General features: G+C 43.5%; 1 protein-coding gene and 1 long non-coding RNA gene across 8 annotated transcripts in view; one reads left to right on the top strand and one right to left on the bottom strand.

The window, feature by feature from the left end:
* Window positions 1-11,303, top strand: part of LOC140429670 (uncharacterized) — a 178,260-nt gene extending 166,957 nt beyond the window's left edge. The window contains exon 4 of the long non-coding RNA XR_011949166.1: window positions 11,158-11,303. This is a non-coding gene — a long non-coding RNA (uncharacterized lncRNA). The remainder of the gene's footprint in view (window positions 1-11,157) is intronic.
* LOC140429667 (tudor domain-containing protein 7-like) overlaps window positions 1-15,013 on the bottom strand; it is a 197,622-nt gene that overhangs the window by 18,514 nt on the left and 164,095 nt on the right. For all 7 annotated transcript variants that reach the window (XM_072516953.1, XM_072516949.1, XM_072516954.1 and 4 more), the window contains 2 exons: window positions 10,932-11,042; window positions 10,344-10,840 (listed from right to left, as the gene is read on the bottom strand). In XM_072516953.1, coding sequence (XP_072373054.1) covers window positions 10,344-10,840; window positions 10,932-11,042 — 608 coding nt within the window. The remainder of the gene's footprint in view (window positions 1-10,343; window positions 10,841-10,931; window positions 11,043-15,013) is intronic.

Raw genomic sequence — 15,013 nt, 5'->3', positions numbered from 1 at the left:
ATAGAAATAACAACTTGTCGTCATTGCTAAAGGCTTTTGTATTGACTATGTCACGAGAAATTAAATGAAACCAAACTTCATAGCGTTTGGTAACTAGCTTGTTCCCAAATATTAAACTTGTTCCCTTTTAATTTTCTCCCCTCTTCTTCTGAAGGTAGCTATTCATGTTAAGTAAATGTCTCATGAGAAATGACTACCTTACAAAGTCTAATTTCTTTGTGAGCAAGGTTCGAGAACAAATATTGGCAATTGGGAAGCCCCTTCAGCCACATCTGATATTTTCTTTATCCTACAGTCATATGTACACGTCACACCAGGGGTTGGTTACTTGGTAGCTGTCAGCGTAATGAACCTGACCTGAGTTTCCTCTTTCCTAGCCGAGGGGCATTGATGCAACATTCATTCTCCACCATTGCTCCAACTGAGACCAGCTAACAGATTAAATAAAGACTGAACCTGATAATTTTCTGATTTCTACTTTCTCACCCCTGTCCTCAGTCTTTATTTTCCTCCACTTTTTTGTTAACACCAAACTTCAGGCTTCCATAAAGAAGTTCTGTGTACATTCATTTTACTGAGAATTACAATCACAAGATTGACAGCTATCTGCTCCACATCTCTGTGAACAAGGTTATACTTATTTAATTTTTGCCCCCTCCAGCTTCTGGCGAGTATTTGCTCTGAGCAAACAGTCAGCAGGGAGAAGAAAGGAAAATACTTTTTAAGCTTAGTCCTGTAGAATTAGACTGTACTGCAGGACAAGAAATTGTTCACTGATTAATGGTATAGACTTCAATTATATAGAGTAAATAAGATGGGTAAACAGAGGACCGATGGACACTTGGAAGTCTCATATCATAGCTATTACTGAAGCGTGACTCACAAAAGTGCGTGAATGACAGATCAACATTCCTGGTTACAGGGTGTTCAGACAGGAAATCACGGGAATAAAAAAATGGGCTGCAATATTGGTTAAAGAAGCAATCAAAGCAGAGAGGAGGGACAATATTCCAAAAGGACCAAATAAGATCATGTGGGCTGAAGTGAGAAACACAAGCAATGACACTACATCAGAGTATATTATAGACAAATATCAAATATATATCAGAGGGAGATTGAAGAGCAAATACGTCGGCACATTTTGGATAATTGCAAAAAGAATAGGGCAGTAATGGTAAGGAACTTGAACTACATTAATATTAACTGGGATAGAATCAATGTAAAAGATACAGAATCGGCAGAACACTAAAACACATTCAGGAGAACTTGATTTTAGCCAGTCTGTAGCAGATTCAACAAGAGAAGACTTTTTATTCTGAAATCATGCGCGCGGCCGGGGGGGGGGAAGAGGAGAGGAGAGAGAGAGAGAGGGAGAGAGAAAGAGTATCAATGGGAGAGCATTTTGTGACTGTAATTCGGTTATATTTAATTCTTGAAAAGGGCAGAGATAGATGTGGTAATCTGCTCCTTTAAGGAGGCATTTTCCCAGAGGGTCGTGTGACCCGATCAGCCAAAGGAACTGGAGCACACAAACCCCTGGGGCAGAGTGCGGGTTTCATATTAGGTAGAAGTTTGGAGACTTGGAACAGGTTAGCCTTTATCTCACTCTCCATATATAGTTTCTTAATAAACCACTCATTCGTTAATCCACCTGATGGTTGCCCATCTGTCAGGATATCACATTGGCAATGAGGATCAACTGGAGTGCCTTCCTGCTGCTACAGAAGTCAGGAGAGCAGACCTCGTGTGAAAGATTTTCCTTCGAAGCAAATTTGTTCAGCAGTCTGAGAGTGACACACTGCCCCTCTTTAGCAAATCAGTACCTTTCGACCCTAACCTGGAGTAATGGTAGTTATATCTCGAATGCCTCTGTTATTTTTTCAAGGCCAATTAAATCGTGGTTGAGGGGGAGGGGGTCAGCTGGTAATCCTGCTAATGGTCTGCGGGGCTCCCACTTACAACTTGATTATGAGCCTGACTTCTCCAGTTTCCCCCCCCAACTCCAAAATGTTCGAGGAGCTTGTGGAGTTAGTCAAGAGATATTATCACTCAAATCCCTCGTTATGCAGCATTACAAATTTAATTTGACAACAAGGACTCCAGGGAAGATGACCGCGACATTCATGGTGTGCCTAAGGCAAAAGGCTAAACAATGCGACTTTTGGTCTGTACTCGATGACACGTTCAGAGCCCTAGAGGCCATATTCGGGGCGTCGGACCAGTCGAAGCTGCAGGCAGGTGCGGGGGCATATGTTTTAGCCTTTGCCTCACTGATTGCTCACAGGTGGGTCTTGTTGGAGTGAAGGTCAGCTTCTCCACCCTGTACCGTGGCGTGGCGAGGGGGACCTGCTGGAGTTTTTGACTCTGGAGAAGGTGAAGTTCACGCTGAGGGGGGCGAGTGAGGGTTTCAACAATTTTGGGGTTTGTTCATCATGCACTTTCGGGAGCTGGTTACCGTTGACTGCTGAGAGTGGCAGGGTTCGGGGGGTTTTTGTTTGGGGTTGTTTTCCAGTGTAAAATTGTTGAAAATTTGCTGAATAAAAATACTTCCCAAAAAAATGCAAGAATTCAAGATTTATACGCTAAATTATCAGGAGACTTAACTTGCACCAAACTTTATGTGAGTCATGTGTACCAACAATTAGAGTTAGACGAAACTTCCAGGGAATTTGTCACCATAGACAGAAACAAAGGCTCATTCCAGTATACCCAGTTATCCTTTGGAGTATCATCTCCTTTTGTGATATTCCAGCACACGATGGAAAGTTTACTATAGGACCTACCCATGGTGATAGTCTATCTCAATGATGTACTAATTACAGGAGAGTCCAAAGAGGAGCACTTAGCAAATCTCAAAGAAGTCTTAAAAAGATTCAAGAAGGCCAGAGTAAGTCTAAAGTGAGAATAACATACATTCCAAGCACAGAAAGTGACATACTTAGCGTTATAATCCCAATGGAGGTCCCGAGATCAGGATTATACGGTTTCCCATGACCTCCCCGGAATATGAACTGCCCCTTTAAGGGACAGGGCTTCCACTTAACAAGGAGAGCCCCAACTCACATCAAAACCATGGCCTGGGTGCAGGTCGGGAAGAAACTCTTAAGGGAGTGGAGGAGCTTGGATTTGTATCGTAATAAACCTTGTTCATTAATTTCTACCTATTGTCTATGCATCCTGCTTACCGTGGATTCAACACTTAGGATTCAGGGTAGACGTCATAGGGCTACCCCCTCTGGAGGAGATGATCAAAACAATTAAGGATGCATTGGCCCCCCCCAAAATATGTTGGAATTGAAATGCTTTTTAGGAATGGTGAATTATTACTGCAGATTTATTCCTAATCTTTCCACAATGTTGGAACCCTTACTATTCAAGAAACCCCAGAGGTGGTTTTGGAAAGAGCATCAGAAAAAAACCCTTTGAACTGGTTAAAGTAGCTTTACAGTCATCCGGTCTCTTGGTCCATTTTGACCCATCAAAAGAGATAATCCTTACTTGCGACGTGTCTCCTTACGGAATTGGGGCGGTTTTGGCCCATAAGACGAAGATGGTGCAGAAAGGCTGATCACCTATGCCTTGAGGACTTTGACTGATGCTGAATAAGCTTGCTCGCGAATTGAAGAGGAGGGACTATCTATAATATTTAGAGTCAAAACGTTCCATCAATACTTCTATGGACAACATTTAACAGGTCTTACTGACCACAAACCCTTTTGATGTTTTTACTGTGTGTTCTGTTTAGCCTGCACCTTTTCAACATAGTCCAGTCATCCACGTTTTGAACCCCTTTTCTCTTCCTCAGAGTACACTGTCTCTGCCAGTACCACAGATCATTCTTACTTTGCACTTTCTTGATACATTGCCAGTGTCGGAAGGAGAGGTCAAAGTTTGGACCCAAAAGGAACCCTTATTATCTCGAGTCAAGCATATGGTCCTTCATGGCTGGCATTATGATAACAAATCTGAGCAGCTACAACCCTTTCAGATAAGAAAAGGTAAGTTGTGAAGAGAGAGTATTATTATGGGGAGCTAGGGTGGTCATTCCCAACCCCATTGGAAGCTATTGTTACAGGAGACACACTGTACCCATCCTGTGATGACGAAAGTGAAGATGCTCGCATGCAGTTACGTGTGGTGGCCCAGAATGGATATCGACATAGAGGATCTGGTCAAACAATGTGACCAGTGTCAGATGCAGCAACACTTGCCATCCACGGTCCACTTGGGAGTGGCCAGCTCAACCCTGGGTGAGACTATGCATCGATTGAGCCAGCCCATTTATGGGCTCCATGTTCTTGCCTGTCGCAGATGTTCACTCCAAGTGGTTGGAAATACACAAAATGAAGTCCACGACCTAATCAGCAACAGTGAATAAATTGCGACAGACATTGGCCACCTACGAGCTGCCCGAGGTTCTGGTCTCATATAATGGCACTGCTTTTACTAGTGAAGAATTCCAACATTTTATGAGAACCAACTGGCGTTCAACATATTCGAACTGCTCCCTACCACCCTGCTTCAAATGGACTGGCTGAGCGAGCTGTCCAAACATTCAAAGCTGCCATGATCATCAGCCGCTTTACAACTCAAGACTAGCCCGATTTCATCTCACCTATCAGACTACACCTCATGTAACCACAGGTGTTACGCCCACCAAGTTACTAATGGGCAGACGCATTAGAACACGGTTGGATCTTATATCTCAGAAATTGGTGGGGAGGGTGCAGGCTAAACAGGACACACAGTAAAAACATCAAGACTCGAAGAAAACTGAAAGAATCTTTCAGGTGGACGATTTGGTACATGTGAACAATTTTGGTGCTGGCCTAAATTGGATCCTGGAACGGTCATGGCCAAAACAAGTCTCATGTCATAAGAGGTACATGTTCAAGGAAGAAGGTTAAAAAACATCTGCACCATTTGGGAAGAAGTGAATCACTCAGAGAACCAGTGGGACAACCTCACCCCAATAGACTTGTCAACGATATGGCTACGGATGAAAGTAATGCTGCAGCAAGCTACCACAGGACAAACCCAGTAAAGTTCCAGTGGGAACTGAGGAAACTACCTGCACAGATGCACCTTCGCAAATCGAGAGTCAACCAGTTGAGCTTCAAACCAAAATTCTATCTACTGCTGAAGCACCCATTAGTGGATTGTGTCGCTCTCAAAGGATTAATAAGTCTCCTGCCCAACTTGCCTTGTTTTGAGATCCACCTTTTGTATATTTCTGCAAATGGGTCCTTTGTTATTGAAGAATATTAATCAGGAACTTAAAAGGAGAGGAATGTGGCAGCATGCTCCTTTAAGGGGGCAAGTTTACTGGAGGGTCATCTGACCTGATTGGCCAGTGGGGCCGGAGCATGGGAACCCTGGGGGCGGATCTCAGCTTTCTCAGAAAGTTAGGAGTTTGGAGTCTTGGAACATAGTAGCTTTTATCTCACTCTCTGTATATAGTTTCTTACTTTTAATAAACCATTCATTTGGAAAGCTACCTGGTGGCCGCCCGTCTGTCAGGATATTACAATGGACCAAAAGTATATGCTTTAAATGGATAAAAGGCCAATTTTGCCAGGCTGAGAAACATTGTGGTAAATCAAATATCAGTGCAGCGTGAGGCATTTGAGAGAAGGTTCAGAACAAATAAGCTCCCAAAAGAAAAATGGTGAGACTCCCAAATCTAGACCCTAAGGGATGTCAAAAAGCAGAGTGTAGGATATGGGGGAAAAAAGCAAAGCTTATGTCAGATACCGAGTGTTCAATATTGTTGAACGCCCGGTAGGAGGATAGAAAAAGCAGAAATTAAATTTTAAAAGAAATTAGGAAAGAAGAGAGGCATGAAAAAGACACTGGCAAGTCAAGGAAAATCCAGAGAGGTTCGATAAATATTTGAAGTTTAAGAGGAAGAGTCATATTCGACAAGAAACATTGGGTGTGGGCAGCACAGTGATTAGCACTGCTGCTTTACGGCGCAGCGGACCCAGGTTCAATCCCGGCCCCGGGTCACTGCCCCTGTGGAGTTTGCACATTCACCCCGTGTCTGCGAGGGTCTCACCCCCACAACCCTAAGATGTGCAGGGTACCACGCTAAATTGCCCTTAATTGGAAAAAAGACACAGTGGGTGTGATTTAATGGAAACATTTCTAAATGTCATTTGTTCATAAGTTCATAAGATATAGCAGCAGTATTAGGCTATTGGGCCCATCGAGTCTGCTCCGCCATTTGACCATGGCTGATATGTTCCTCATTTGTTACCTATAATTCTATAGACCAAGAGCTGGATTGCGAAATCAGCCAGGGCATCTCCTCACTAGAACACATGACCTAGGAGGAGTAGGCAATTTAGCCTCCGAGCCTAAACACCTGCAATGTGATCATGGCTGATCTCATCATGGCCTAAACTCCGCCGTCCTGCCAGTTTTCCATAACCCTTCAACCAATTACCAATTAAAAATCTGTCTAACTCCTCCTTAAATTTACTCACTGTCCCTGCATCACCGCACTCTGGGGTAGCGAATTCCACAAATTTACAACCCTTTGGGAGAAGTAGTTTTTCCTTAAATCGGATTTAAATTGCTACCTCTTATTCCAAGATTATGACTGCTCATTTTAGAATACCTCACAAGAGGAAACATCTGCTCCAAGTCTACTTTATCCATACCTTTTAGCATCTTGTATATCTTAATTTGATCTCCCCTCATTCTTCTAAACACGAGAGAGTGTAGGCTTAAACTGTTCAATCTCTCCTCATACAACAAACCCCTCATCTCTGGAATCAATCTAGTGAACCTCCTCTGAACTGCCTCCAATGCCACTACATCTTTCCTCAAATAAGGGGACCAAAACTGTGCACAATACTCCAGGTGCGGTCTTACCAATTGCTTGTATAGTTGCAACAACACTTCCTTACCTTTATACTCAATTCCTTTTGCTATAAATGCCAACGTTTCATTTACTTTCCTTATTACCTGCATGCTCATTTTCTGTGACTCATGCATGAGGTCACCCAGATCCCTCTGCATCAGAGCACCCCAAAGTCTCTCCCCATTTAGATAATAAATTGCCGTCCCATTTTTTCAACCAAAATGCATAACCTCACACTTATCCACTTTAAATGCCATCTGCTACTTTTTGGCCCACTCTCCTAACCTATCTACATCCATTTGTAACGTTCTTATTTCCTCCTTGCAACTTACTGTCCCATCTATCTTTGTGTCATCTGTAACTTTGGCTTTAGAACCTTCTATCCATGTATCCAATTCATTAATATAGATTGTAAATAGTTAGGGCCCGGGCGGCAGTGGTTAGCACTGCTTCCTACAGCGTTGAGGACCCGGGTTCTTTCCGGGTTGTGAGGAATTGAGCATCTCCTTAAACAACTGCCACTGCTCATCAGCTGTCCTACCTTTTAGCCTTCCTGCCCAGTCTACTCGGGCTAAAACTGTCCTCATGCTTATGTAACTTGCTTTGTTTAATTCCCGAACATGAGTGTGGGACTCCACTTTCTTGCCCCCAAACTGAATTTTGAATTCTATCATACTATGGTCACTACTCCTGAGTGGATCCTTAACTATGAGGTCATTAATTAATCCCTCTTCATTACAGAATATCAAATCGAGTGTAGCCTCCTCACTGGTTGGTTCCCCAACATACTGTTCCAGGAAACAATCTCTAATGCATTCAATGAACTCTGCCTCTAGGCTACCCTTGCCAATTTGATTCCTCCAGTCTATGTGCATATTAAAATCACCCCATTATTATTGCTGTACTTTTCTTGCAAGTCCCCAGTATTTCCTGGTTTATACTGTGCTCCACTGTAGAACTACTGTTTGGAGACCTATAGATTACTCCTATCAAGGACTTGCCCTTTGTTATTTCTACCCAGACTGATTCCGCATCTTGAGCTCCAGTGCTTTTGTCATTTCTCATTACAGCCCTGATCCCTTTCAGCCCCAGAAGGGCTACGCCACCTCCTTTTCCTTTCATCCTATCTTTCTGAAATACTGCATACCCTTGGATATTCAATTCCCAGACCTGTAACCAAGCTTCAATAATCTCCACCAAATCATAGCCTTTTTTTTCTATTTGCATCGTTAACTCATTAAGTTTTTAACGAAAACTTCATGCATTGAGATACAAAGCTTTTAAATTTGTTTCAATGTTACATTTCCCTACTCTTTTATAATTCCTTGGTGCATCCAGACGTTCACCTGTTCTGTCCCTCACCTTTATTTTCTGGTAACTATCCACTACATTGCTAACCTGTACTCTTACCTCCTCCTTTAAATTGGGGTTTCTACTTGCCCTACAACTAACCCCGCCATCCCCAATTTAGTTTAAAGTCCTATATCCAGCGCTAGTTACGCAAATCACTTGGCTCTGCCGGCCCTCACCACTATCTAACGACACTTAGGGCGGGAATTACCAGCTGTTCACACCACGGGGGAAATTCCAGTCCCATGCCGGCGCTCGGGTTTCCCAGCGTCGAGGGATGCTGTCAACAGGAAATCCTGTTGACAACAGCAGGACCAGTAAATCCCCCTGGCTCTGCCAGCGAGTTCTCCACTGCTATCTAACGACACTTCGGGAAGGATTTACCAGCTGTTCACAACGACGGGAAATCCGGGTCCCACGCCGGCGCGCGATCTTCCCAGCGATGAGGGATGGCTGAAATCCTATTGACAACGGAGGGAACAGCAAATCCCACTGGCGGGTCGCCTACCCCCCCCCAGAAAACATGAAATGAAATGAAATTAAAATTGCTTATTGTCACAAGTAGGCTTCAAATGAAGTTACTGTGAAAAGCCCCTAGTCGACACATTCCAGCGCCAGTTCGGGGAGGCTGGTACAGGAATTGAACTTGGTCTGCTTTAAAAGCCAGCTATTTAGCCTAGTGTGCTAAACCAGCCCCCTTGGTTAAACCAGCCCAGTGCTAAACATGTGGCGGGGTGGTCGGTAAATCCCTTCCTTAGTCACTTTTCCGGGCCCTGGGGAGTTTCTCACCAGTTTAGCTCACACTTAAAATTTGTTTCATCATTGGGGAGCAGAACTCAGAGATCAGGGCACCATTTTGAAAGGGTTCCCCGACCTCTAAGGGAGTTGTGGGTTCCCCCCCCCCCCCCACCCATGGGAAATGTCACCCCCCCCCCCCACATACATGGGCATTATGCCACACACCCCCAAGTGAGGACATCCTGTTATGGGGTCCCCTCTTCAGGCCCCCTCTCCTTCACCTCCCCAACCTCCAAGGGGCTTCTTACCTTCTTACCTGCCCTGCACCTCGCCACTCTTCATAACTCTCACCCTCGCTATGGCCCCCTTCAGACCTTGACACTCTGGCAGTGCTCCTGTCGGCTTAGCAGTGCCAGCCTGGCAGTGCCAAGGGCCTGTGTTCCAAGAGGAGGGCCAGAAGTCCACCCTACACTATCCCTGGCCACCCATGGGCCTCCAAACACCTGGGAGTCCCCCTGGGTGCCGTTCCGCCAGGTCCTCTTTAGCGTGGGTCAGTACTGAATGGCACCCGACTGCGGCCTCCCTCGGGAGGCTGGTAGAAACTGGGTAAGTAGGCCTTAGGTAGATTTAAGACCTACTTACGTGAGGACAGCTTGGTCCCGCCCATTATAGAATCAGAATTTACAGTGCACCGGACCTTGAAAGTACACCCTACTTAACCCCACGCCTCCACCCTGTCCCCACATCCTAGTAACCCCACTAACCTTTTGGACACTAAGGGACAATTTAGCAATGCCAATCCATCTAACCTGCACATCTTTGGACCGTGGGAGGAAACCGGAGCACCCGGAGGAAACCCATGCAGACACGGGGAGAAAGTGAAAACTCCACATAGACAGTCACCGAGGTTTCATCCGGCATCTTCCATTGGGACGCGACATGGCCGGTAGATCGTGCCCATTAACTTTATTTCCCTCTTCATAGATTCTGCAAGACCCGAGTTTTTCCAGCATTTCCTTTTTTTACTTCTTCACACGTGATGAGTTTTTTTGTGATGAAGCATATAAATCTATGAGGTTACTCTACAGAGGTGCTATTTACATTACAACACACCTCCAGCTCCTTACTTACACTTCCTTGTTAAGTCACTCCCTTTGTCTTTACAGGCATAAATGCAGGCACTACAGTTACCACTATCTTATACATGAACCAACTCTAATGTGTGCCTGGGTAGGACTATGGTGGTATTATTATAATTAGATTTTAATAAATAATCAAAAAAAAGTTGGCACATCCACCTGCAACTAAAAATATACATCTGAATTTTAATTTTAATACTAGTACTTTACTTAGCTTATAGTAAATACATTCAAGCTAAAATACTTACTTGTTATCCAGTTGTGCAGCAAATATTTTGTTCTTTTCTACTGGCACAAATTGCCATTCAGTACTGTTGTAATAGAGGACCATTTCTTCCATAAGAACCTCTAACTTGTACAGTTCCTGCCAGGGTTGAAAAACAAAGTGCCCTGGATGACAAGCTACCGAAATAAAGACATCCATGTGCTCCCCAGGCTGTGGCAAAACAAATGGAGAAGGAAGCACATTGTGCACAATGTGGGGGGCAACCATCTTGATTGGTGCAATACCAAAGTCCTTGACTGGGCTTTTTGTGTCAAACTCAGATGTAATATTTGCATCACCCTTATTGCTTGGAAAACTGGTAGCAGAACTCCGTTCAACACTCAGGTAAACATCCTTCCTGTGCTTCCACAGGTCTGCATTTGTTATTTTATGATTGATGCTACGCTCCGGATTGGGAAAATTTTTCGATGTGAATAAGTAAATATGAACTAGTCCTTTGGTCTCATCAACTTTCACAACCTGGAAAAGGTAAAAATCAAACAATTACAACTGAGCCTTGAAGATCAAAATCACAGGTCGTCTTTCAGTAACACATTCATCCTTCATTTACCTTAATGCTGCAATCAGAGCAGTTTAACACAGTGTCTCTAAGCCACAGTACTGCATCCGGTGTCCACATTCCAATATTAAATGTCAGGTCTGCCAAGCAGCACTTTATGGCCTAAGAAAGAAACAACACAATCAAATTTTAAAATATAACCAGTCAGGTCTACAAATTGACAATTTCTGTCCCTAGTCATTAATCAGTGATACCTCCTTTGTCTTTGTTTACTCAGGTGAAGGCATGATCAACTCACCTGTTCCGCCTATGATGTAACAGCCTATTAATATCACTGCCACATGAAGAACGTCCACTCGGGTGAGGACCCAAATGGTTGCCAGGACATGTGAAATTATACCATATCAAGAGGCACTGCTTTCAGAAGAGGAGAGGTAATTAGGGGAGGGGTTGGGAGGTAGGAGGGGTTACATGCAGATACAAGATACTTACATAACACAAGATCATAAGAAATAGGAGTAGGCCATTCGGCCCATCAAGCCTGCTCTGCCAATCAAAAAGACCATTGATTTGATCATGGCTTTAACACCGCATTTCTGCCTGCCCTTCCATAATCCTCAACTCCCTTGTTAATTAAGCATTTGTCTAGCTCAGTGTTGAATATATTCAATGATCCAGGCTCCACTGCTTGCCGGGGAAGAGAATTCCAAAGACCAATGATCCTCACTGGAGAAATTCCTCTCGGCCTTCTTTTCTCCAAGGAAAACAGTCCCAACCTCTCCAATCTGTCCTCATAGCTAGTTCTTTATCCCTGGAATCATTCTCGTCAATCTCCTCTGTACTCTCTTTCCACTGCCTTCACATCTGAAAGAGCACTCTACCTAGACCCACGCCACCACCCTATTCCCGTAATCTATGATCTTCCTTATCAGTTAATACTTTTCTCCTTTCCACTGCCAGTTTTTCTCCTTTCCACTCTGAATTGCCCCTCAGTTCCCATCTCCCTGCCAATCTAGTTTAAACCCTTCCACAAGCACCAGCAAACCTCCCGCATGAGGACATTAGTCCCAGACCTGTTAAGGTGTAACCCATCCTTCTTGCACAGGACACACCTGCCCAGAACCAATACCAATGCCTCAGAAATCTAAAGCCCTTCCTCCTACTCCATTTCTCCAGCCACGTGCTAAACTGCTCAATCTTCCAACTCTTAAGTCACTAATGTAGATTGTAAGTGTTGAGGCCCCAGCACTGATTTCTGTGGCATGCCACCAGTTATAGTTTGCCAAACCTGAAAATAATCTATGTATTTCAACTTCCTGTTAAGTTAGCCAATCCTCTATCCATGCTGATACAATGCGCCCAACAACATGAGCTCTTATCTTTTATGTGGCATTTATCTAATGCCTTTTGGAAATCAAAATACACGATATCTAATGGTTGCCCTTTCTCCATCTTGTTTGTTACTTCCTCATAGAACTCTAGTAAATTTGTCAAACACAACTTCCCTTTTACAAAACCATGTTGACTCTGCCTGATTGTATTATGCTTTTCTAAATGTCTAACTCCTTAATAATGATTCTAGCATTTCCCAATGAGTTAAGTCTAACTGGTCTATATTTCTTGCTTTCTGTTTCCTTCCTTTCTTGAATAGTGGTGTTACATTTGCAACATTTCCGTCTGCTGGAACTTTTCCAGAATCTAGGGAATTTTGGAAGATTACAACTAATGTATCCACTATCTCTGCAGCCACTTCCTTTAAGAACCTTGGGTACAGGCAATGAGGCCATCAACCTCATTTATTCCCCCTCCACAAACAAAAATAAATACATGGCCTCATAAGAGCTACTTGTTTGTCATTTGATATATACTGTGCATTTCGGAAATGGAAATTATTTTAACATAGAATGTTATTACTAATTGAGAGACAGCAAGAAAGTATCTTGTTCCGAGCAGCACTGCATTCTTTCTGCAGCTGGGGAATCCTTTGGCATTGTTTCATTTGGAGTACTGCATTTATTTGAAATATACTACTATATTTATTGAATAAGAAACATCACTCCAAATTCATTTCAAAATTAAAGCTAATGGGTAAGGACTACAATTTTATCCATATCTCTAAAACTCAAATTGGCAGAAGGTAGGAAGTGTTCTACAAGAATGGTTGTTGGAATTATTATTGTTCACAATTTACATAAATGATTCAGAGTCAAGAATTAGAAGTGCAATTTCATATTTGCTGATCACACCAAATTGGGAGTGTGATTAATATAGGGATACTGCATCAAATCCCAAAAGTATTAATAAACTTGCAGAATAGGTTTGTAATTGTCAAATAAATTTCAATACAGATAAGTGTGATGTAATACATTTTGGGAGGAAGATAGGTGTCTAGAACAAGTGAAGGTCAGAGGGATCTGGGTACAGATACGCAATTCACTAGAGCAGCTATGCAGGTTACCACAGCCAGAAAACACAAACAATACATTGGGATTCAATTTTAAAGGGACAGAGTTGAGAAGGAAAGAAGTTAAATTTATATAGAACCTTGGTTAAACCACAGTACCAGGTATATTTTGGGTCTCAATATCTTAAAAAGGATACAGAGGCATTCGGGATAGTGGGAAAAAAACTTATTAAAATAATAGAACTGAAAGGTTATACCGAGCAAGAAAGATTGAACAAGTTGGGTCTCTCACCTCGAGAAAGGACTGAGGTATGCCCTGATAAAGATCATTACGATTATGAAAGGTTTTGATAAGAGTCAACAGCGAGAATATGTTTCCACTTGAAGGTGAGACTAGAATTAGGGGGTCACGAATATATAATAGTCATAGACATAGAATTTACAGTACCGAAGGAGGCCATTCGGCCCATCGAGCCTACACCGGCCCTTGGAAAGAGCACCCCACTTAAGCCTACACCTCCGCCCCATACCCGGAACCCAGTAACCCCAACTACCCAACACTAAGGACAATTTAGCATGGTCAATCCACCTAACCCGCACATCTTTGGACTATGAGGGGACACCGGAACACTCGGAGGAAACCCACGCAGACGCGAGGAGAACGTGCAGACTCCACACACAGACAGTCACCCAAGCTGGGAATCGAACCTGGGACCCTGGAGCTGTGAAGCTAACCACTGTGCTACCATGCCGCCATCATTAGTAAATCCAATAGGGAACAGAGGAGAGACCTCTCAACTCAGTAGTTAGAATGTGAAACATGGACTTTCAGTGACGGTGATATGCTGAGGGGATGCACATCAGGTGACTCCCCTCTGAATCGGGACAAACAAAAGTCACTTTTAATTGAACTTTTCCCAAATTTCAAGGCAGAAAATAAACAGGAATAGTGCCAGAGGACTGGAGGATAGCAAATGTGGTCCCGTTGTTCAAAAAGGGGAGCAGAGACAACCCCGGCAACTATAGACCGGTGAGCCTCACGTCTGTATTGGGTAAAGTCTTGGAGGGGATTATAAGAGACAAGACTTATAATCATCTAGATAGGAATAATATGATCAGGGATAGTCAGCATGGCTTTGTGAAGGGTAGGTCATGCCTCACAAACCTTATCGAGTTCTTTGAGAAGGTGACTGAACATGTAGACGAGGGTAGAGCAGTTGATGTGGTGTATATGGATTTCAGTAAAGCGTTTGATAAGGTTCCCCATGGTAGGCTATTGCAGAAAATACGGAGGCTGGGGATTGAGAGTGATTTAGAGATATGGATCAAAAATTGGCTAGCTGGAAGAAGACAGAGGGTGGTGGTTGATGGGAAATGTTCAGAATGGAGTTCAGTTACAAGTGGCGTACCACAAGGATCTGTTCTGGGGCCGTTGCTGTTTGTCATTTTTATCAATGACCTAGAGGAAGGCGCAGAAGGGTGGGTGAGTAAATTTGCAGACGACACTAAAGTCGGTGGTGTTGTCGACAGTGAGGAAGGATGTAGCAGGTTACAGAGGGAGATAGATAAGCTGCAGAGCTGGGCTGAGAGGTGGCAAATGGAGTTTAATGTAGAGAAGTGTGAGGTAATTCACTTTGGAAGGAATAACAGGAATGCGGAATATTTGGCTAATGGTAAAGTTCTTGGAAGTGTGGATGAGCAGAGGGATCTAGGTGTCCATGTACATAGA

The sequence above is a fragment of the Scyliorhinus torazame genome, chromosome 9 (assembly GCF_047496885.1).
Source record: "Scyliorhinus torazame isolate Kashiwa2021f chromosome 9, sScyTor2.1, whole genome shotgun sequence".
Lineage (NCBI taxonomy): Eukaryota > Metazoa > Chordata > Chondrichthyes > Carcharhiniformes > Scyliorhinidae > Scyliorhinus > Scyliorhinus torazame.
This window is presented reverse-complemented; position numbering and strand designations above follow the sequence as displayed.